General features: G+C 42.5%; 1 protein-coding gene across 1 annotated transcript in view; it reads right to left on the reverse strand.

Moving 5' to 3' along the window:
• Positions 1-25,369, reverse strand: part of LOC126363586 (venom protease-like) — a 211,563-nt gene that overhangs the window by 43,432 nt on the left and 142,762 nt on the right. The window contains exon 3 of the mRNA XM_050007974.1: positions 6,837-6,919. Within this exon, the coding sequence (XP_049863931.1) occupies positions 6,837-6,900 (64 nt within the window). The 5' untranslated portion in view covers positions 6,901-6,919. The remainder of the gene's footprint in view (positions 1-6,836; positions 6,920-25,369) is intronic.

Below are 25,369 nucleotides of genomic sequence, written 5' to 3' on the forward strand. Positions count from 1 at the left end.
TGATGGTGTGCATTTCTCCTCATTAGACAAGGCATCATAACGTTTCACCAGGCAACGCCGGTCAACTGCTGTTTGTGTATGAGAAATCGCTTGGAAACTTTCCTAATGTCAGCACGTTGTAGGTGTCGCCACCGGCGCCAACCTTGTGTGAATGCCCTGAAAAGCTAATCATTTGCATATCACAGCATCTTCTTCCTGTCGGTTAAATTTCGCGTCTGCAGCATTTCATCTTCGTGGTGTAGCAATTTTAATGGCCTGTAGTGTAAATCGAAGATGGAGAGGCAGAAAGGAAAGGAAGGAGAAGGAACTAATGATATCACATGCGGATAGGCGGCGCTGGGTGGGAGTGTGGATCGTCCAGGGACCGTACCGAGATAGTCCGAGCATTTGCCATAAATTCTGCGTCCGGGTGGCGCAGTGGTTAACGCAATTGCCTAATAAACAGGAGATCCTGGCTTCGAGTCCCAGTCTGGCACACATTTTCACGCGTCGCCGCTGATTCCGCATAAATTTCCGATTCGGGTCAAATAATTAGTTCCTTCCCTCGCCTTTCATTTGTGCCCTTTACACCTTCAATTTACATGATATCTATCACAGCTGCCGATTCCTTGTAGTGTACGTTCTTTCAGACATGTTCCAAAGAACAGATATCGTGTGTTTGTATAACTGATTCTCCACCAAGTGGAATGAATCCAGCTTCATTTTACATTCTAATACATACCTGGTGCATGTGGACATGAATACGTCTTCCTCTTGTGCGTATAATGCACAAAAACAATATACTATTGTGCATGGTTACGTCTATCAGCCAACACAAAGAAAAGAATAAGTGATAAATTGTTCTGGAATTTCAGCTCGCAGAGTAGTTGGCAGTTCATGGAGCCCGTCGTGTTGTTCTGAAGGTGACATTGTTCGCGAGTGCGACATTTAGTTCTGCTGTGACTTTAGCAGCTGTCTTCTTATTTTTCCTCGCAGTCCTCTTCAGGGACTGTCTGTCACGACCACTCCACACACAATTTCGTCTGCGTTCTGACTTAGCGGATGACGTTTCTCGCCCTTCCCGTATGCGGTGTAAATGTTCAATAAGGTGCCTCTTGAAACACAAAGCACTTCGGCTACCTTTGTTATGGAAGCACCCATCACAGGAGCACCAAGAATTTTCCCACGTTCGAAGTCGCTTAGCTCCGACATAACGCATTCACTCCGACATAACGCACTCACAGTGCGTCGATGCCCGTAGAATTCCTTGGAAGACTACGTGGAAATGAGTTTCGTGTACCTGTGGGCGTTTTCATCAGGAGTCTTCTTCGACCAGGGTGTAATCAATTAGATCAATAGCTGAAAATCAAATTTCATTAGGTTATTTTGCGTTATTCGCGTAGAAGAAAAAGACCTTTTTTCAGTAGGAGAAATAAAGGATTCAGGCTTGATTTTTTACGACCTGAAATTCAGCTTATCCTAGTCAGTTACCAGCGGAACTACAGTTTAACGTGGAATTCGGCCGACAGAGACGCCGTATTTCTCTTGCAGGAACAGTATTATTAAAACTGACAGTCTGGTTATGCGACTTAACTATCCTCCCCATTACTCGCTGTTAATTCGACGTTGGTGCGGTAGCGTTCGGTCAGAAAGACTGTTTCGAATCTTGCTGGTGGAAGAATTTTCATAATTTGCTTTGGTCGCCGAAGGGAGAATGGGTGCTAATATAGTTCCTGATCCAGATGTTGCAGCATTCTACTGCTTCAGATTCTAAACCTCTGCGCAGTCTGTCATGGCGCCGCCTGAGAACGCCAAGTTTGGCGGCGCTCCTGGTGTTACTGACGCTGGGCTACGTCCTCTCCCTTCTCCCTTATCGTTATCAGCAACATTGCGCACTCGTTGAATGCCCTCAGTGATCATAGAGCGCACTCGTTCACTGGTCTCAGTATTTGTTCATCTCGCTCGTTGCATCTTTGTCGCAGTACGGCTGACTGTCGTTCTTTAAAGAGTTGCGGCAATTGTAAAACGCATAATTTTCTATGGACAAATGTTTCTATTTCTTCAGTCACTAGGAGGGTGTTTTGGTATTAAAACCACCAAACTCGATGTGAGGTGAAGATGATCTTGGGAGGTTATTTCACTTCTCACCTCAGCACTCTTCAAGGCAGTTATCAACATCGCCAGAAAATCTAAACGCAGGATTGTCAATAGGTTGTCCAAAGATATGTCGAGAGACGTCCTTTCATCTGGCGCCCTTCACAGATCTCTTGCGAACTATTATGCATCAGTTAAGTGCAGATATAAGAGTTTTGTACTCACAAGACACTCTCAGGATTAAATTACAGTAGTGTGTCGAGGGTCGAGTTTTTTCGCGGATAATGACTATCTGGAAGTGTATGCGAGTAAATTTAATAAAACATGTCTGGGAAAGCTCGTGGTAATGTGTACATTATGAGTAAATTTTTCTTTGTTAGATACTAGTAACAAGTTGCTCGCTACGGGTGGTGGATCTCCATTTACAGTCAAACCGCGAAGCACAAATATCAGAGAGCAATGATCTAACCACTCATTTTCCTTCTTTTGGGAAACTGGATCGTGGCCATACCTTATCATTCCATCTAAAACCGTAAGAACTGTTACGTATCAACGAGTAACAGGTAGTGGCTTCTTTGATTGTTCGCTACTAAGCGTTTGTTGTAATACTAATAATCAGTATAGTGTCTTTGGTCGCGAGAGCGGTGTGCTGCCCCCACGCCCCTCCTATCCGCATCCTCCACGGAGGATGACACGGCGGTCGGATGGTCACGGTAGGCCAGTCGTGGCCTGAAGACGGAGTATTTGGTCGCAGTGTAATGACCGAGTAATGAAGGGTTGCCAGAAAAATAAAAAAGAATTCATCTAAGTACTAATGACAGTAATAAGCGTTGCAGCTTACATCGAGACATACAATGCCAATCGCTTTCGACTCTTCGATATGAGGTCATAAGCATTAGAAAATTGCTGATCTCACGCTCTCTGACTGCATATTGAACGCAAAAGGCGACACAATCAGGCAATATCTGTAAGCAATACGGCCCAAACGCAGTTCATACTGGGTATCCCAGAAATACTCCGAATACTAAATTGAGTAGTAGAGGGTGTTTTGCGGAACAAATCGAGGATAGGAACCCGTATCCAGAAGCGTCATACAACGACACTGCAGAGCATCAAAATTATAGGCACCGACGCCTGCCACTGGACTACACCTTCGGCAGCAAAGGTGGCTTTTACACTGACGGACGGCAGGCAGAACGTCTCTCAATGTTGTTTGTTATGCAGTGATCGCAACTGAAAAAGATGTAACTAGCTGCTACGTAAACAGGCATTGTTTTTTATGAATGTGATATTCTGTTGCCTCTGTGGCAACCCTCCTGGAAACCTCTAAAATCTTCTATGGTCCAATGTTTTTCGGCATACAGGAGAAAAATAAACAGCTGATGCAAACCCATATGTGTCATGTACCGAGGCAACAGAGCATCTCATTCATAGGAAAAAAAGCGCGTGTACGCTGCAGGTAGCTCTGTCTTCTCCATGGGCGATTGTAGCAACCAGTCGAGATCAGCGAATAGCAAACAACATTGCTAGACGTTCCGCGTGTTGTCCGTCAGCGTACAAAGTCACGTTTGCTGCCGAAGGGGTGGCCTAGTGGGAAACGCCAGCGCCGGCGCCCCTAACTTCGACGCTCTGTAGAGACGTTGGATGACGTTTCGGGACACTGGTTGCTATCCTCTACTTGTTCTTCAAGACACCTTCTACAACCCCTCGAATTTGTCGCAACATGCCTAGGACGCTCTGTAGAGGCCACCACTCGACAAGCAGGGCAGAGTTCCAGCAGCAAACTTCGACCCTGAAGCCCACCGAAACCAGCGCCTCAGATGTCCACCAGCCGACAGCAGGAATTATGACACTGAGCATTATACCCCATTAAGCTTTTACACTAAAACGGATTTTTAAAACTTGCCTATGGGCGTAGGTAGACTGTGGATTTGCCTGTTTGTACTTATTTCTGGTTGCCACTTCAGTTTTGACGTGTAAATGAAGGGTTCGATCAGAGCAACATAAACTAGCTCCTTTCATGATTCATGCTTTGAATACCATCTCCAGACTTTACTGAGTGCATCCTGTTCCTATTGGTCGTTGGTTCGAGCATTTAATAACAGTGTGACGCTACAAGCATCGTTTGTGTTTTACACTTAGTGGGACTCAATGATAAATCAGTGTTTGTGCTTTTTAGCAGGTTCATCTAGACACTTGCAAAAGCTTTAAAAGCCGATCAAAAGTTAATTCATGGCCTCAGTTCCTTATCTGCTCTTAGCTTGGTATCCGAGTCTCCAGAGACCTAAAAATTCTTAGCTTAACCTTGTCGCCGTCTCCGCTCTGCACGTGGCCACTCGTGTGCCAGAGGAACATGACCTAAACTCCCACGTCGATTCAAAACAAGTATGTAGCGACTGACGTCGGGTTATGATAGCGTTGTGGGTCTACCGAAGTTGTGTACAAATGACACAAATATCTGGAATGGTCATAATTTCAAGCGTGTCTCAGAAATTACTGAATGTAGATTTGCATCGGAAATTCGTACCGTACTGATGCAACAACCTCATTCTTCGACATCAACAAGAACCCAATCTATTCAGGAAAATGTGTAAACATACTTTACTATCAAAGAATTCATCAGTAATAAAAGGAATGAAACGTTAATTTATCAAAGACTTTGTAACACTTATGTAGATTAGAAGTAGGTTTATAACATGTAATTATGTATCTTCAATTATGGAGCGTATATTCTTTGTTATTTAAAGTCCTTGATTTGTGGCAGGTAAATTAAAGTTTTATAATGTATATATGAAAAAAGCAAAATGATTTGTTAAAATGATAAATTATTATATGCGTATGTTCACAAAAAGAAAATGTTTATTGAAAGCTGGTTCATGCATAGGGCACTTGTATTTGTAATATATAAAAGATGTAGGGAAGTCCCTCCGCAACGGAAGTGGTATTGCGCGATGTAAAAGGTGGTTTCAATGGTCAAACTGAGCTGCTTCTTGGTGTAAACGGTACAAAGTATGAGGCTAGCCGTAGCGCGGTGCACTTCGACGCTGCCAAGAGAGGCAACTGCAAGCTGCTTTGTAAAGGGTTTGCTTCTGATGTGGATCTGGCTATTATTTGGTATTCTCTGCATAAAACTATGGCTCTAATGTGTTGAAAATCCGACGCCAAGAAGAGATTTATAGAGCATTCGAGCATCAAGAGCCGTGAGTACATTCAGCCGCAATGTCGCTTGCCACCATTCTTCGCCACTGCCTCATTAACTTTATACATTCAGTAATGTATATGGGCATGGAACAGTTAATCTGTGTGTAGTTTTAATAATAATCACAAATACAAGTTTGTGTCCAAAAACATATTTTCCATTCTGATCATGAACCTATGCAAGGTCCCCACCTAAGTGCTACTAAAACCGAGTGTGCTGTTTTAAATGAAAAATTCTTGCATTCAAGTGTTTAAAAATGAATTTTAGTCTTATGAAAAAGGAGTAGTGAGAGTTAAAGTTGAAACCACAAAAGCGAAGTTAGATAGTTTTGCTAAAGTACCATTAGTTTATTACAAAGTATAGTTTTGTAGGAATACAGTATAAGATTATGTAAATATTATTGTCTAAAATACCTGTTTCACACGCTATAAAAAGGCAAATAAGTTAAGCTCATATTAAAAACAGTGTGGTTTTGATTTCTATCATGAATGGTTCCTTTTTTGAAGTTAATTAAGGTCAGTGTTGAATTTTATTGTCTTACGAAGTAAATTATGAACTACTCCATGTGAAGTGAATGATTAGCTTTGTTTGAATTAGTCTTTTCTACTAGAATAATAATAGTTTGACTAGTGAAAATATACTAGTTCATCGGTCCCCATCATATTCTCCACTTATTAGAAATAAAATTGAACTATTGCTGGTGCTAAGGAAAACTGATACATGTAGAAGAGTCTAGACAGTGTATTTATGATATTATTTATCTTTATTTTTTTTCATGTCAGTTAAGATAGAAGCCCCTCATGTCCAAATTTAGTTCTGCACTTCACGCAGTAACATTTCAGTATTTGATTAAGTGATGATCTTGAGTGTAGCTGTCATTAATATGAGCTTGAAGCAAATTTGCCTTCTATAATTACTGGTGTGTGAGTTATTGGTAACCGCTGCTACACGCAGTGCAGAGTGCACTGTGTCAGTTTGTACCATGTGTGCCATTCAAAGGGAAATATTAATGAAAGTAACTTCAATAACCAATATTAAATTTTCTTAAACATATATTTCCAAATTAATATCCATAATTGGGCTGGCGACCGTTCATTTTTTTTCATTCCCTTATGATATTACCACTTTCATTAACTCCCAAGGTTAAAGTACGTTTAGTTTTTTTCTGTTAATTTCACCTCACTCAAAATTATAGTCCAATACTTTTGTCCATTAGACACTCGCGGGGTCAATCTTCCAAATCATCTCAGAAGGTAAGATTAGTTTGTTTCACGGTAAGTTAGAGTTTAGCTTCTATATGCAAAGTACAAAATTGGTTCAGTAAGATGAGCTGGCAGGATCAGTATACAGCCGCCGTTCAACAGTCTTCAAGAAAACGTACGTGACCGCATCCTGTTTCGAACGCTGTTCTCTATAAAAGTAGCGTTCATTTCGTTTATCTTGCTTAAAGCGAGCCTTACTCCTCGACGACGGCTGCATTATCCTATGATGGGAAGCATATTTGCAAAGAACAGTAGGAATTATTACAGTAATCATATTGACAGCTCACTACATGTCTAAGTACCTTCTGATTTCGCAGCAAGAAGTACAGCCAGCAGGAGAGTCAAAGCAGCCCTCTGCAAAACCATTGTTGTCCTCTTGCCAGACCTACAACAAAAACAACAATTTCAGCAAACACAGTCTTGAAAGCAGAAAAACAGTACAAATCAAAAGTCTATAGCATATTGTAGTCAAGAGTTTCAGAGGGCGTTAATGAACTGAAAACTAACAGGCATCAGTTATCCCAATAACGAAGAATATTGATTAACGTCATGTGCTACACCAGCAGTTGGATCTGCCATCTTGGGGAGTACTGAACAGCAATTTATAATTGTGTAAAGGAGACAAAGAAGGAAATTTGCACTGAATTTAAAATATATTACGAAAGACGGTTTCCGCTGCGTCCTGAACAATTGAATGCTGCGCAGATTTTCAACACCCCACTTAGGTCGGAGTCTGTCCTTCGTAGCCGACTTGTACAGCATGGAGCACGGTTCAAATCAGAGCCTGATCACACAAGTATCTCATAGTTTCCCAACATAATTTCAATATATACTGAGCTAATTCCTTAAAAGTGCACGAAATAAATTTATCATCTGTGTCTGTGGAGAAATCTATTATTTCTTCATATGGTGAATATGGTGCAAACGAAAATTCCATGATTATTTACTATGCTTACCACTGGCTCCTACCTAAGATCAACACATAGGTGTTCCATGAACTGGAGAATTAATGAAGTAACCTTATCCACAGTAGTGTGGTACAGCTGAGTTCTTACAGGCAGATTCTTCCAAATTTCCTAAGACCATGCCTCTTAGTCTGTTCCGCTTGATTCTATTCAGCCTCAGGGTTTCCCTTACAGTTTTATTGCTGTTACTAGTCAATTTTTCTTGACTTACGGCATTGAATAATACACACTCTGATTCACTAAAATGAGTTATATATCAACATATCAGATCTATTAAATGTTGCTGCCTTCTTACGTTCACTTTCAGAACTGCAAGTGACAGGAAGTGGACCTAAGAGATGTGTTAACCAAAATTTTTATGCGTTTCTTAGAGTACATCTTATTTTCTTCTTTTACGATCTGCTAAATTCTTGGTATTTATTCACAAACATCTGCGGTTTCTGCACCTTCCGAGGACTTGCATAATTCACCTCTAACGATCTAGATTTAAAATTTCTGTGGCTTCCTCAGGACACATCCAGTAGTGCCAGGATGGCTCTTCTGAAAATGGTCTGGCTGATTTTCTGTTCCTTCCATATCGGATTTGAGCTGGAGGTTTGTCTCTAATAACTTCGTCAGCGACGAGGCAATAATCCCTGGTCTTACTCTCACTTGCATTTTTTTTTTAAATTTTCTCCCTTTTAAACCTTCGCTCTGGCACCAGGTCTCTTTTGTATATGTGTTTGTTGGGGTAAGTGGGCGAAAATAACAGTGAAGGCTTTTATCTTGAATAGCTTGTAAATCAAAGTGACACTGTACATTATTTCAAAGGCAAAATGTCTCCTTTCAGCCACTCTTTTCAGCCCTACATGAACTGAAGAAGAATTACGTTCAAATGACGTGGTCCTAAAACCACGTGACCAGAAGCCCCAAACATCAGCGACTATCAGTTTGAGTCAAACCTGGTATCGTACCCAGATAGCCCAGTGTTTATGACAGCTGTTCGCGAAACACAGGAAATCCAGGTTCGAATTCCAGTCCGTCACAAATTTTCAGTCGTCAGCAAAGTGTTCATTACAAGTTCAGCACATCTGAGCAGTTTGCGCCATTATGATTTCATGTCTTCCCATAGTCGTAGATTTCATCCTCGTCGATCCATTAATTTCATTTTAGTGTATTTAATTCACTTCTGAATATTTACGTTGTTCTTCTGGACACCAATGTGTTTCATCTGGCATGAAGTTGCAAGTCTCATACCTTGTACATATTATCGTGTTAGCTTTTCTCCCCAGATATTCAGGGTCGGTTTGTGGGAGTAAGGGGGCAGCTTTAGATAGTAAGCAAGACATCCAACCTGTCTGAAATTAATTTCAAAAATATATTTGTTGAGCAAATTGCACCATGTCCGACGTCACCGACAGCAGCATCTTGCGGGAGACATAGCTTTCGTGGTCGTAGACAGCGGCAGTGGGGTATCTTCTTGGACCACGACACGCTCTTGATACGTTATGCTGAGCAAATAATGGGGCTGAAACTCCGACATTTTAGTATTTGGCATGAATACAAAAAAAAAGAAAAAAATCGGTCAAAACGTTGCGGTCCGAATTAACGACGGGGTACACACGCATAGAGCACTCGACATATTGACGCGCAGGGCAGCCTCCCTGTCAGGCGCACGCTTCTGCGTTTGAGGGCAAAGACGTACGGAAGGAAGTAAACGGTACTGATCATTGGGCCATGGCTGAGCGGCAAGACTGGCAGGGAGGGAGGGATACTCTGTGGTTTCCTTCGAAAAGAGTTAGAAGGAACTTCAAGGAAAGATCTGCACTTTGAGCACGGTCCATCCTTAAGTAGTGAGTCTCCTAAGTGATAAGTCAACGTGGATAAACTCACTTTAACTCAAGAGAGAGAGAGCAAAAAACATCATGTTGAATGAGATCTAATTAAATTAATAAAAGAAACCATAAATTGGAGCTAATTTATAGCCTGAGAACGAATGTAAGCCAGCTAATGAAGATTTAGAATTTTTTAAGCCAACTTATGAAGAATTGCAAATTCGTTTTTTCATTTCAGCCCTTCATTCGCAAGACACTGCAAGCACATTCAGATCTGCGCCCTACTTTAACAGTCTGTTCTGGAATAAGCCACTGACGACGTAACTGACCGGCTAACGCTGAAGTCCTCTTTGTTAACACTTACGTCTCACGTGTGACGTCACCCAACACTCTTGCGTTGCCATGTGGTCACGCTACCTGTCCAGATTCGCTTGGCGCTTGGTACTATAAGTCGCCACGGCTGTTTTACTAACTGTAAATTTTTCAATAAAATGAATCCTTTTTGTCTATTCCGGCTCTCGCGCCCCATCTGCCCGCACACTTTTAAGTTCAGCTTGTGACACCTTTCAGTTCTACCGCCCTTCTGACCTACTCAGTTCGTGAGACAGAGTATGTTCAAAATCTTCAAACGTGTGTGACTTCCTAAGGGACCAAACTGCTTGGGTCATCGGTACCTAGACTAGCACACTACTTAAAGTAACTTAAATTAACTTATACTAAGAACAACACACATACCATGCCCGAGGGAGGACTCGAACCTCCGGCGGGAGGGGCCGCGCAGTCCGTGACATGCGACAAGGTATGCAATCGGCCGATCCACATCTGATAAATATCGGCCATCGCAGCGATTCGAAGCTATCTTTGAATCGAGACCGAACAAGAGGAAACAGAGATTCAGAGAAATTGCAACTCCCTGGTTTTCTAAATTTTCGATAATCACTTGAGGCGAATCTAGGATGTGAGACTTTAAATATTTAGTTTTAAAAACTTTGATGTTGAATATCATATATAAACTGATTTCTCTAAAATAAGTATTATCAGAATTTAATATAATTACGACACTGACTCCATTAGAGTCGGAAAGAAGGTGTATACTAAGAACTACTGTAGGACTCGACTGAAATGACTGAAGGAACAAAGAAAATTTAGTCTAGGTGCCACGAATACAAGAAATGTCACCTTTACTGCGCCCCTCTGTACTGATAAAAAATGGTTCAAATGGCTCTGAGCACTATGGGACTTCACATTTGAGTTCATCAGTCCCCTAGAGCTTAGAAATACTTAAACTTAACTAACCTAAGGACATCACACACATCCATGCCCGAGGCAGGATTCGAACCTGCGACCGTAGCGGTCGCGCGGTTCCAGACTGAAGCGCTGTACTGATACTGACAAGGAAAGTAAGAGCTCGAAAGACTAAACCCGAATAAAAATAATTTTACAACATGGAGATTAGTCGGGAGCACCACCCATCAAGATCAGTTATCAGTAAAATTCTGCACTTGTGTGCAATCGATGACTAAATGTTAACTCGTCTGAAGACCGTATATGCAAAAGTCGCTGAGAAAACTTCGTGGAACAAACAATTGTCACCAGCAGACCTATCATATACGAGGTATTATTTACAAAAAAGTTAATCATTTATTCGAAGTAATGTACTCATTTATGCCCACAGATATATTTTTCAACGTACCTTTTTTTTTACTAATTTAAATTTTTAACTAAATTTCTTCTTTCCTTATGGTCATCTGTTTCGATTCTTGACATAATATTTCAATTTAATGTCATAGATTTTATCTATAAATAACTTGTAACTATCTTTGATTTGTGACTTTCCCTTACTTATCATGTAGATACAGAGTTTGAATGAAGTGAGTAAAACAGAGACGGATTGTAACAGCTCTTTGCAATGGCTTGGAGAATGTCATCCATTATTTTGACTTTTGGAACTGGACTACTGCGGTGATGTTATACCGATAATGACGGAGCATGTCCGCACGTTGTTCTTGCCACGTGCGGGTTCTTTTCCATTGCGCTGTGTTTTAATCACTCCAATGAAATTCCACATTTACACTTCAATGGCGACTAAAGGAAGAATGTACGACAACACAGTAACTTCTGAGGAGTCGGTAAGTACTGCATGCCTTAACGTGAACTGTTTCAAGGAAATGATTACATTTTTATAATGTTGCAATGACTGTGTTTGTAAGAAGTACTACGCAAAGTTCCTTCGGGCATGCCGGCCGGAGTGGCCGTGCGGTTCTAGGCGCTACAGTCTGGAGTCGAGCGACCACTACGGTCGCAGGTTCGAATCCTGCGTCGGACACGGATGTGTGTGATGTCCTTAGGTTAGATAGGTTTAAGTAGTTCTAAGTTCTAGGCGACTGATGACCTCAGAAGTTAAGTCCCATAGTGCTCAGAGCCATTTGAACCTTCGGGCATGCATGGCACTTCGGCGACTACAGATGTTATAAAATACAGGAAATGTATTGGCAAGTGTGCATTCGGGCAGCCTCCAACTGTAAAATGGAATGACACCATCGAAAGTTTGTACCGGGACTCCGTGCGCGGATAGCCGAAATGGTTAAGGCGACGGCTCGTGACAAGCGGGAAATCCGGGTCCGAGTCCCAGTGCTGCACAAGTCTTCGATGTTACCATTCTATTCTACAGCTGTAGGTTGCCCGCATGCGCAGCTGTGAATGCATTTTTTGTTTCCTCTTTTGCCAAATTACACCTCGTCTATGGCTCTTCGCTATACCTGTCTCTCACACCTTGGTGATGTTTCAGTAGCAACATGTTCTACACGGAATATTTAGAGTCGTCTACCTTCAAGCATTGACGGTACACAAACAGTGTTTCACAGGTAAATGACTTTGGCTGGTTGTGTAGCAGACACAGCTGGCCGAGCAGGAGTACTTTCCATGTCCATGGGGAACTTCTCAGGAAATACAACTTGAGCGTCTGAGAGAGGTGAGCTGTGGTTAACAGCATGGACTCACGTTTGGAAGGAGCTGCACCCAGATTTTTGTCAGACCATTCAGATTCTATGGTTTTCACAAGTCGCTTCATGCAGTGTTGGAATGGTTTCCGCAAAACAATTAAATCGAATTTTAGGATTTTTAAAACAATTCCACACTGGATTTTTGCTCCTCAAGCCCCCTCCGCCTTTCGTCCTGCTAGATGTACGTCCCTAATGACCTCGCCGTCGACGGCACGCTCCCGGCGCGACAGTAATGCAGCGCACCTTCCAGTCCTTGAACGCTGTTTCGTTCCTGGCACAGCGCCGATGTTACTCCCTCCTAAACGAATCATGTATGGCCTTGTGTAGAACGGCACCAAACACAACATGCTGTTCTTTCGTTTTTTTATTTAAATGACGGACGGTTACGTTGGAGAGTAAATGTATTTGCCTGTGTGTCGTCAGTGCACCACGAGTGAAACAACAGCTGGGCTGCGCCAGTGGTAAGCATGATCAGGCACTTCTGTCCGCTAGCTTTGGCAACGGTCGTCATATAATTATACTGTGAGTATATTAATCGATGTGGATAGCGCATCCTACCAAGGTTTGCTCGGGTCTGACGTAATTAGACACTAAAAGCGATGCATTGCTGATGTAGCACTCCTTATGACTCTCACTGTTTTTTAAATTTGGTTCTAGTTGCTGCAGTTCATTCCACTGACAACACTTTGCAGTACAGAGTTCTGGAACTGCCTCTTCATTTTTTCCGCAGGATTTTTCATTCTAAGGTCATTTTTTTTACATTGAAGATACTGCGAGGAATTAAGTGCCCAATTAATTTAGTTTTTCTTAACTGCGTTATCTTAAGCTCTCTTTAATTTCGTTCAGTATTTCTTTATTGGATTTTATTTCAGTCCAGGTTCTTCATATCTACACCTCTAGTGCTTCTACTTCTTTCTTCTCCTCCGCCTTTTCCACAGTCCACAAACATCCATACAAAGATCACGCTTCATCAGATGGTATTCAATGCACAAATAACTAAAATACTAGAACGGATAAAGACGGCTGCCCACCCGCTGAATATTGGGATAAACTCGACCCTCAGCAGCACATTAAACAAAGTAAACAAAACAGTCCTCTTATCGAAAATAAAATACGTGATAATATGCTATGGAAACAGGGCGAAAGTCTTCTTGCAATTACCAGCTTCTGCGGCTGAGATTGTAACATTGCGCTGAGAATTCTTGGCTGACATCGATGCAGCTACACAGCATCAGTGGGTGTATGACAGAGTGGTCTGTGTGGCGGCAGAGAGTTCCCATCTATCCATTCCTTTCATGAACCGTCTCTGTAGCCGAGGTCGCTAGCTCACGCCTGTGCGGTGGCACTTGACTCGAGAAAAAGTATGGTTTCATCCCGGTGGTGGATGGAATTATCACTACCAGAATTTGGTCGGTTTATGAAGGAGAGGTGGTAGCGTATAGTTCCTGATCACCAGTTATTGCTTCATTGTCCTAGACTAAATTTCAGTACTCTCCGCACTGCCTCATGTCCGTGACATACTGTTGTGCCATCAGAGGTCCCTCATCACAGAGTTAGTAAAGGGGCTTACCGCCAGTCATTCTTCCCACGTGCCATTCGCTAGTGGAACAGAAAAGGGGTGATCAATTAGTGCTACCAGAAGTACCCTCCGCCACTCACCGTCAGGAGCCTTCCGGTGTATTGATGTAGAATCACTAACAGCCATGGCCTGCGGTCGCTGAACACTATGTGACGTCATTCGTCAGCAGTCCACTCTTCCCAGCCACGGCACCACACCAAGCGCAACCGTTTGCGTTGTGTTAACGGCAGCGCACGCGTGGAACGGTGGTTCCCTGATACGACTGTTGCTAGTCTCCGGCCAGCGGTGTGGGATGACGCACAGGAGTCCATTACTTGTCATCGGATGCCAGGCGCAGATGTCGGATGTTGCCATGTGCTCGACGCGCAATACGACAATCCTCCCTTTTGGTGGACCAAGGTAGTCAACCGGAACGTTGAACGAATATGCCTGCTCTCACGTTCCTACTCTGTCCAAAATACGGCCCCTGTCACCTGCGAATGCCCTACAAATCTAGATACTGCACGATTCGACCAGCCAGCCAAATGGAAAATGGTTCAAATGTCTCTGAGCACTATGGGACTTAACATCTGAGACCATTAGTCCCCTAGAACGTAGAACTACTTATACCTAACTAACCTAAGGACATCACACAAATCCATGCCCGAGGCAGGATTCGAACCTGCGACCGTAGCAGTTGCGCGGTTCTGGACTGAAGCGCCTAGAACCGCTCCGCCACCGCGGCCGGCCAGCCAGATGGAAACCGACAATGAAGGCCCCATTTAAACTGTCAGGTGCTCATAAAGCGGTCTTAGTCGAGTACGCGGAATCTTTGTGGCCTTCACCGTGATCACTAAACATCTGACGCTGTTCACGTCCCTTATGTACCCTAACAGGCCTAGTAACAACACTAAACACGAACAACACTAATACAATATAGTGCCGTTCTACGTGTTACAGAGAGCTGCAACTCTTATCATTTACTATTAATAATTTAATCTGATCTGATTAGGGCCTTCAGGCCCTCTCTTACATCGGGCTATGATTTCAAATATACGGTACCTCTATGTGTACCAAGTTACGTCGACATTGTCCGTGACTTCTGTGTGCTTCATTTTTTTGCCATTCAGTTGTACTGATCTTGGCACTGCAGTTTTTATGAACATTACTGTACAATTAAGTAATTACGATTCCAAACACGTTGCCAAGTCACATAATTTTATTCGTTACAATAGACCCAGTTTGGCACATCTTCATCGTCAGGTTATCTGTACGTAAATTTAATATAGTGTTGATACAATATTTCTAACGTTATAGATAAATATTAATTAGAAAACATTATTATAAAATTTGTTACATACGTGAGATTTATTGGATTTATTAAAATTTATTGAAATAATCAATCAAGAGAACTGATGTAGATATAAAATATTACGAAATTACAGCATGGTAAACAAAATTTATTTCAAGCATACAGTATGTCAAATAATTTGTCATATAATTATTGCTCTAAATAAAAGGAAGACAATCTGAAAATTATATCAAGTAGCAAGTAACATCTAGTATAACCAACCGTTATTACTCCAAAACACTAATGGAGTGTAACTAAAACAAAGAAACAGGACATGACCACCATAATGTATGGATGTCAGACTGATCTGATGTATATGACAAATTTTATAAAAATGTTTTATAATTAATATTTTCCTATTGTGTTAGAAATATTCTACCAAAATTATGCACCATTTACTTACAGATAACCTGACGATTGCTATTTGCCGAAATAGGCCTGTTGTAACGAATAAAACAATCTGGCTTAGCAGCATTTTTGAAATCGTAATTACATAATGTCCTTAAAAAACACATGCAACGCAGCGGGCCCAAAAGACTATAAATTGTTGTACAACGCTACACGTAAAGGGAATGCAACTAATCTTGCTTGTATTGGGACTTGGCAACAGCACGATATCGACATATCCGCAATAACAATCAGTTTATTGTTACATATAATCACTTCCAATTCAAAAGTTTTTTTCGAAACACCTTGAGCCGTTTAGTCTCTTTTTATTTTAGTTACTGTCTACAACATCTCAAAAACATATACACAACACTGCATCTAAGTTATGGTAATGATGTTCATCAGAATCCTACATTTCCGGTAATACAATGTTTACGGATGCAAATAGATCTGTGGATTAACTACTCAGAGTCAAAACAAAACCAAACATGTAGCCCATAATTTTTCGTTAGTATCAGAAACGAAACAGAGTCACACCTGAAACTGAATTTCTTGCTTCCAAACTCAGAGGTTGCTAGTAGCATTTACTGTATCCTAGTTGCGGAAAAGCTCTGACGCTCTCTTGCAATACGGAATTCGGGTCCCTGTCCAGCATGCAACATTAATCAGGATGGGAGTTTCACTGGAGATTGAAAGATACATTTTGGAAGAACTGAATGATAGCCGCATTGGAAATACGAAAGGTAGTTGTTTTCCGACAAGGACTGTCTTGCGTACGTGAGTCACGACTGGCGATGACTGTTACCCGCCAACGCGCTGGTTCACGCCTGCTGCGAGCGTGCGAATGTGCAGAGTTGACGTCACACTGGCATACAATGTGACCTCCTAGAGGACAGATTTAACCACAGCTTTCTTCGAAATCATAGTGGATTCAGCTACACGCAAGTGCGACGCAGCTCACGTATTCTGACGTACGACACGTTTACTGCTCACAAGGAAGCGCTGACTTGTTGAAGGACAAGATTACTGAGAAGTTCACGGACTGTGACGTCGTGGGGTGGCATCACTGTCTCTTGCTGTGCAGAGGAGATTGCAAATTTGAGTCCTGTCACGGAATTTGGGGAAGGTGGGAGGGGGTAGGGTTATTTGTGCTTTTAGTGTGTGTGTCTATTGACTAGTCAGGACGTTATGACCACCTATCTAATTGCCGGTATGTCCACCTTTGACACGCACAACAACTCCGACGCGTCATGGCATGGAAGCAATGAGGCCTTGATAGGTCGCTGGAGGGACTCTGCACCACATCTGCACACACATCTCATCTAATTCCCGTAATTTCCGGGGAGGGGGCTGTGACCTCTGGTGTCATGTGCAATCACATCCCAGACGTATTCGATAGGGTTCGGATTTGGCGACAAGTTGTGGGGCCAGGACATCAATGGACGCGCCAATGTGTTCCTCGAACCACTCCATTACACTTCTAGCCCTGTGACAGGGGGCATTATCTTGTTGAAAAATGCTGCTGCCGTCGGAAAACTTGATCCTCATGAAGGGGCGTGTGTGTTCTGCAACTAGTATACAATATGCCTAGGCCGTCATGGTGCCTTACACGAGCTCCATTGTACCTCTGGATGTCCACGTGAATGTTCCTCAGAGCATAATGGACTTGCCGCCAGTTTTTGTTCGACCCAGAGTACAGGTGTCTAAGAGTTGTTCCCCTGGAAGACGAGGGAGTCGCGACCCTCCATCGGCATGATGAAGAAGATGGAGATTCATCACACCATGCAACGCTCTACCATTGCACCAACGTCCAGATCGGCTGGACTCGCATTCGGGAGGACGACGGTTCAATCCCGCGTCTGGCCATCCTGATTTAGGTTTTCCGTGATTTCCCTAAATCACTCAGGGCAAATGCCGGGATGGTTCCTTTGAAAGGGCACGGCCGACTTCCTTCACCGTCTTTCCTTAATCCGATGAGACCGATGACCTCGCTGTTTGGTCTCTTCCCCTAAACAATCCAACCCAATTCCAGTTCGGCTGGTCTCGTGCCCATTTCCGTCGTACTTGCCGATTTGGTGGTGTTTACATTGGCACATGCGTGGGTCATCGGCTGCGGAGGCCCATCTTTGGGCGTGTTGGGTGCACTGTGTATTCAGACACACTCGTACTCAACCACAGCTCTCACCTGTCCTGTTTTACCAGTCTGCCCAGCCTACAGAGTCCGACATCTGCAATGAGGAGTGGCCGGCCATCCCCACGACGCCTGGATGTGGTTTCACCTTGGTGTCGCCACATGATGAAGACACTCACCATAGCAATCCTCGAACACCCGACAAGCTATCACAATCAGCCGTTGGTCAGACTCAGATAGATCGGGCGTCTTTCCCATTCTACACACGGAAAGCACGCTCATAGGTACTGCATACGTGTGTCTGACTAGCAGTCGTTCCTCGCCAGGTGGCGCCGCTACCGTCTGGGCGGGGTTGTATAGATAGTAGGTCGGTGGTCATAATGTTATGGCTAATCAGTGTGTAAGTGGTGATTTCATATTAAATGACAAGGCAAAATGTATCGAAGCGATTAAAAATGTGTGACGTTTAAATAAAAATTTAGATGATGCTTCTGAATTAATGGTCTTATAAAATAGTACGTTGTATGTAGTAATGCCCTCCTAGCGAAGTCATTCTTACGTATAAAGGCTGGTCAGAAACAGTCTTCAAAGTCTGTCAGGGTGTTGCAAGGTAGGTTGTGCTGAGGAAAACCGTTAACGAAAACATTCGATACATTGCACCGTTTCCGACTTAATTAGCACTGAAATTAGCCGATCAGGTAGGTTGCGTGCTCAAATTCAAGCAGCCTGCTAGAGGCAGGGTCACCAAACGTGTTATTCGTTTGATTTCCTCAAAACCGAATAAACGTAGCTTTTGCTCACCAAGGTTAAATTTATTACGTCCGAAACAGGCATATTTTAACTGGTAATGAACATTTGAACAAGTGGTAACTCACGGACACAGGTCAAGTGTGGAATCTGTTTTTGTGAAACATGAAAACGATTGTCTGCGTCGAATATTGACCAACTCTCAAACATATTTTGTTTTGTATGTATTAGGTTGGTACAGAAGCTCCTAGCGTTTTTGTTTTGCACGTTGGTATTCCGGTTACTGTGGGTTTATTTGTCGACTGTCACCTTTTATTAGTAGATCACTGTTGCTATTTGAGTTAACATGTTGTCATTTTGTCATCTGGAGATAATGAGTAGAGCTGTGGACGGTAGAAAATTGAGCGCCAAGTGAAGAAATCGGAACATTTCTGACATATTCTTCTGTTTGAGTACAATAGACAGCTGACAGCAGCGGAGACAACCAGAAATATTTGCGCCCTGTATGAAGATAATCCCATTGTACAAAGCACGGCAATAAAATCTTTTCTTGTCTTAAGGAAGATCGTTTTGACATCGGAGATTATCATCGTTTAGGAAAACCTTCGGAGTGTGATGTAGATCGTTTAAACGCATTAATCCTCAATGATCTATGTCAGTGTACTCGAGCACTTGCAAATGTGATGAACTGTGATCATTACACCATCGTGCGCCATTTACGTACAATGGGGAAGGTTAAAAAATTGGGTGTGTGGGTATGGTATGCTCTAAGCCAAAAATCAAAACAATCAGCGAATAGCCGTATGTATATCTCTGCTAGTAAGTCATCAACTGGCTCGAGAACAACACCGACTATTTCTATCTTGCATTGTTACTGGTGATGAGAAAGGAATGGTTGAACCCAAACAAAGCAGCAACTTCCCGTACAAAGGCTTGCATGCATTCACAAAAGATAATGTTATAAATCTGATGAAACAGCGATGGTGCGATGTACTACGGGTTGCTTCAGTGAGGTGTAACCATCGTTGCTGACTTATATTGTCAACAACTGAGGCGTCTTGCAGACGCAATACAAAAACAACGACCAGAAAAACTGCGTGAAGTGGTGCCAGTTCACTATAACATCCGTCCGCATTCTGCCAGACTGACAAAAAACACTTGGTTAGGAACCCATTCCGTACCCACCTTATTCACCTGATCTTGCGCCCTCGAATTTTTCAGCTTTTCCTCTCTGTATCGAACAACTTTTCAGGAACTTCCTTTCCGGATGAAAATGCACTTCGAAAATGGGTCGACGAGTTCTTCGCCTCAGAACCACGTGATTTCTATAGTCGCGGAATCGAGAAGTTACCTCAGCGTCGTCAGGCTGTTGTAAATAGTGAAGGAGAATAATATATTATTGTTGACTGAAGTCTCTGCTATATATGTATCTGTTGCATTTATTAAACTTACGAAAAAACTTCACGTACGTATACACCAAACCAAAGCGTCTTTGGAATAGCATCATACGTACTCACCACGAAGATAACACAAAAATCAACAGCTTTTGCTGCTTAGAAATAAGATAATCACATTTAGGGGTCGAAAAGGACTACATCGAGTTGTTTTCTTTACGGATCCGCTATCAGTGTGCAATGAATACCACAAATACTGGAAAAGTCACAATAATAAAGGCAAGTCTAACCTTAATCAAGGTCAACTTCAAGATTAATGTTAAATGGAAAAACCCGGTAGTCAGTTTCTAAATTACATACCAAAGTCATTGACAGTCTTGATTTCAGTAATTATTTCTTAAGCGTTTATCTTGTCGAAGGGGGTGATGAAAAATTTAATTTAAATTTAACTTTGCGTCCAGATACCGTTCCTGTCACCACAGCCGTCAGTTAGTCTAGGAGGAAATTCATTTGCGCCACTTGTCTGTGAATCGCGAACCTGTGTTTAAATGTTCGTGTATCGTACTTTCTGAGGTTTAGATTGGAGACCCGCCCGGCATGTCCATGAACGAGTGTGGGAGACCTCCTGAAAACAACTCAGACTATCTGGTGCTCGAGACCAACAGTCGTTACTCCGCTGTGAGTATTCGGATTGTCTGGCACACTTCCCTGTCTTTCGAGCTGGCACGCTGCCCGGTAAGTAACACGAATAAGTGGGTAACTAACTCCTAATGACGGCATTTCATCATTTCCACGAAAAATGTGTATAAATGCCGGCCGCTGTGACCGAGCGGTTCTAGGCGCTGAAAGTGCTAAAGTTCACTGAGATGATGGATGTGTTAGGAGTTAGAAAACTGCATTTATATGTAGTTGTTTCGGTATAGAGGGAGACCTCGGCATGAAACAGTAAACATAGTTGGTCAGACAGCCTAAGAAATGACTCATTGAAGCTGACATTGATGGTCTCCATAGGTTAAAATGTGAGATCAGTCTGACCATATCTGGGTACAACATACATCGACACGTCGATTGAGAAGGAGCTGTTGTAAGAAACTGAGTTCGCGGACGGGAGATCTGGATGCTACAATTGAAAATGAGACTAACTATTTCCTTTCCCATCATTCTCTAATACGAGGTTGGGTCCGCCTCTGATAATCTCCTCGTCCACGAGACGTTATATCTTAATCTTCTTTACTCTTCTTCTTCATACACCATCATCTTTTCATTTTACGTGTACGCAGCTAACGGTATACAAATATTTCGGAATGTCTGGCACACTTCCCTGTCTTTTGAGCTGGCACGCTGCGCGGTAAGTAACACGAATAAGTGGGTAACTAACTTCTAATGACGGCATTTCATCATTTCGACGAAAAATGTGAATAAATGCCGGCCGCTGTGACCGAGCGGTTCTAGGCGCTTCAGTCCAGAACAGCGCTGCTGCTACGGTCGCAGGTTAGAATCCTGCCTCGGGCATGGATGTTTGTGATGTTCTTAGGTTAGTTAGGTTTAAGTAGTTCTACGTCTAAGGGACTGATGGCCTCAGATGTTAAGTCCCATAGAGCTTAGAGCCATTTGAACCATTTGTGAATAAATTTGATACATTAATGCGAGGTGCGAGATGGTCGACAAAACATCACGTGCCACGCATCTGAAGGTGGCTTGCGGAATTTAGATGTAAGCGCACGTTGTGCCAGCATTACGAAAGAGCACGGCCCAAATTATTTTCTTACTGGCCGCCAAAATAAAAGAAAGCTTGTGCGCCCTTGGAGTCGAATGTAGACAAGTCGGATTCAGGTGTTACCGTTATTTGAGATGATAAATAAATCGTGGAAAAACTGTTGTACAACTGGAATTAGGTGCATGTGGAGTTGAAATACAAAGTATAATTCGCTGCGGCTGTAGAATACATACTGGTGTGCTGTGCCGGAACGACATATCAGAATTCGTATCTTCATTTTATGCGAAATGAGTGTCCTTTCTCAACTACTAGCCGGCCGTGGTGGTCTAGCGGTTCTAGGCGCTCAGTCCGGAACAGTGCGACTGCTACGGTCGCAGGTTCGAATCCTGCCCCGGGCATGGATGTATGTGATGTCCTTAGGTTAGTTAGGTTTAAGTATTTCTTAAGTTCTAGGGGACTGATGACCACAGGTGTTAAGTCCTGTAGTGCTCAGAGCCATTTGAATTTTTTGAATCTCAACTACTAGCAACCCGGTCTTGGACACACAGGTCGTAACACGTACGCTACGTGACTCACGCTACACGGCTCTCGGCAGGTCGTCTATAAAAGGCTCTGGAGCGTACCCACGCCATGTGTGCAGGTAACTTACGACCTGCCACAGCTAAGCAAGAGCGTATAACCTTAGTAATGTATGTGTTTGTCAGTACCATATAGCGTACCGTCCACCTTGTCCCTTTTGTCTGCACACGGAGGTTCCTCCAGTGCTAATGTGGACCAAGTACGGAAACTACGTAGTGGTGTGGAGATACTTGTTAAAGCAAAATCCGAAAGTGCCGTTTAATTCATTTACCAAAAAAGTATCAGAAGAACATCAGATTGATTAATCAGGTCTATTAATGGTTTTACACAAAACCAATTATTTTAAATTATCCGTGCGGGAAATTTAACTATAATATTTAGAGGACAAATTTCAACCTCCGCGCTCTTGTATATTCTTACTTGTTCAGTGGGTACTGTCGGACTACAAACAAATTGATTGACGCGATCGATTTCCGATCGATGGTAATGTTATTCCTGTTAATACTCTTTGTAAAATCCATGTTAGAAAATGATATGTAAGGGATGAAAGGGCACACACACACACACACACACACACACACACACAAACAAATAAACAAACAAACAAACACACAGACTGTAGAGACAGCACAATGCGCAAGTAACCCTCATGCAGCGACATTTTTATGGGTGGTTGATATGTATTTCAAAGCCATGACTTAGACCAAAGGAGCTCTGATATTATGTGTGTCACGCATTTCATCTTGACGTCTCCTTAAAGAATCGGAGAAATGCTATGCCAACCTCTGGAATTTATTCGTCACAACATTGGCTTGAGTATTCTTCTTCGCCGCTGAAAATTCTAAAGATCACTGTGATTGAGGATGTTTTAGGAGACTAAATCTACATTTGTGTGTAGTTCTTTCAGAACAGACTTAACAACACCGTATGTGATAAGGATTTAATTATTAAATCTAGAAGCAGGCACCATTGAAATATAACATAGCAATAGGTATTACACGATTGTCGGAGCTCGAATTTTCATACGATAATATTATACAAGGCGTTATTATCAAATTAGATAATGTCAATAGACAGAAACTTTGGTTAATAATGACGAATCGCGGATATCCAAAGCATCTAGTACATGCGACAAAAAGTTTATATCAAGACACATATATCACTCTAGATCTCAATGGTAAAACAACTAATGAGATACCAACTAACAAAGGGGTACGACAAGGCTGCTGCAGCTGTCCAACTCTGTTCAACATCTACATTTATGAAATAACACCTGTATGTAAATCAGAATTTCAGAAAGGCATCTACCTAGACAGGAACGCTCTTTTAAATAATTTACTATATGCTGATGATGCAGTGATCATAGCAGATAAGGAAAATCACCTTCAAAAAGGAATCTACTTGCTAAAACAAATAAGTGCAAAATTTAACATGGAAGTTTCAAGAGAAAAAACTAAGACAATGGCCTTCATGGGGAAAGAACCGATCAGAAACAAAATAGTGATAGATCAGAAGATTTTCGAACAAGTAAACCATTTCAATTACCTCGGATGTGAAATATCATACGACTACAGCAAAGATATTGAAATTAAGCTTAGTAAATTCAGCCGAGTATGTGGAACAATTAACAGAATCGTAAAAAACAAACCCAGGAAAGACACTCAAATTAAATTTTACAAAACTGTTGCAGTTCTCACACCGCTCTATGTAAGTGACACCTGGGTGATTACAAGAAGCAAGAAAGCCGGATTCAGGAACAAGAAATGAAATTCCTTAGAAGCGTTAAAGGTTTCACAAGAGAAGACAAGCTAAGAAATCAAGATATTAGAGAAGAACTGAAAATCTTTAGCCTCAATGATAAAATTCGAGATTACAGAAGAAAATGGAACGAACATCTACAAAGAACGGAGAGTGAGAGACCTCACTTAAAGCCAAGAAATTATAAGTGCCATGGGAGAAGAGACAGAGGAAGCCCCCGACCGATATGGGTACCGTAACAGACAATTCCTGCTTAATACCTGAAGAGAAGATGAAGATGATGAATTAAAACGAATGAAAGTCCGTATGAATACCTTAGTTGTTGATTATAGTCCATTCAAAGACCCACGATCCAAGCAGAGCCGTGCAACATTTTATTTCCTTGCACACAGGTTTCGCAAAATTATCACGACGAGAAAATCAGAAATCGGTCTTTGACGTGTCTTTCATGAATGGACCAGGAAACTTCAAACTTCCAACATCGTTTATTAAGCTTTTTAGCATCTCGGAAATCCTGATCCAACGTGAATAGCAGACACTACCATAGACGCGCTGTGTAGGTTTGCCGTTGAAATACAATGTTCTGCGAACTGAGTGTCCTTTCTCAGACAACAGTAACTTGGCTAGCAATAACTTGCTTGAGTATTAGGCTTCCCCGCTGAAAGTACTGAAGATCACTGAGATGGTTGATGTGTTAGGAGATAGAAATCTGCATTTATATGTAGTTGTTTCGGTACAGAGGGAGACCTCGGCATGAAACAGTAAACATAGCGTTGAGAGTTGGTCCGACAGACTAAGAAAATGACTCATTGAAGCTGGCATTGATTATTGTGTGATTTGGGCAAGAATATTCTTGAGTTGACAATGGTCTCAACAGGTTAAAATGTGAGATCAGTCTGACCACATCTGGGTACATCATGCATCGACACATCGATAGAGAAGTAGCTGTTGTAAGAAACTGAGTTCGCGGTCGGGATATCTGGATGGTACATTTGAAAATGAGTGTCTTCTCGTTTGAATCGTCCTCACGGCTATGTTACTTCCAGTAGTTCTTCTGGCTCATGTTGCGGCGTGCCTTTACTCCAGCAACAGGTCTGGCCACCTTGTGGTCGGGCGCCAGTGCAGTTGTTTGCCCAAGTTGCGGACGAGGTCGTTCTCCGACATCCGGGCGGCCGCGTAAAAACGATGCGCCGCCTGCCGGAATCGGTGTTTGAGCAGCGGTACTCCCGCTACTCTGTGGAGTTCTCCGGTGCTGAAGCCTCGTGGCAGGTGAAGCGCTAACCTAAGCGCCTTGTTCTGGACCGTCTGCAGCTCTGCGATGGACGGGTCGGCCGCGTTGCCGCACACCGCAGCAGCGTACTCTAACACAGGCCTGACTATTGTCAGGTACAGAGTTATGCCACAGTGTGGGGGCAGGGTCGTCGCTGGGTTG

This window comes from Schistocerca gregaria, chromosome 1, assembly GCF_023897955.1.
Source record: "Schistocerca gregaria isolate iqSchGreg1 chromosome 1, iqSchGreg1.2, whole genome shotgun sequence".
In the NCBI taxonomy this organism is placed as follows: Eukaryota; Metazoa; Arthropoda; class Insecta; order Orthoptera; family Acrididae; genus Schistocerca; species Schistocerca gregaria.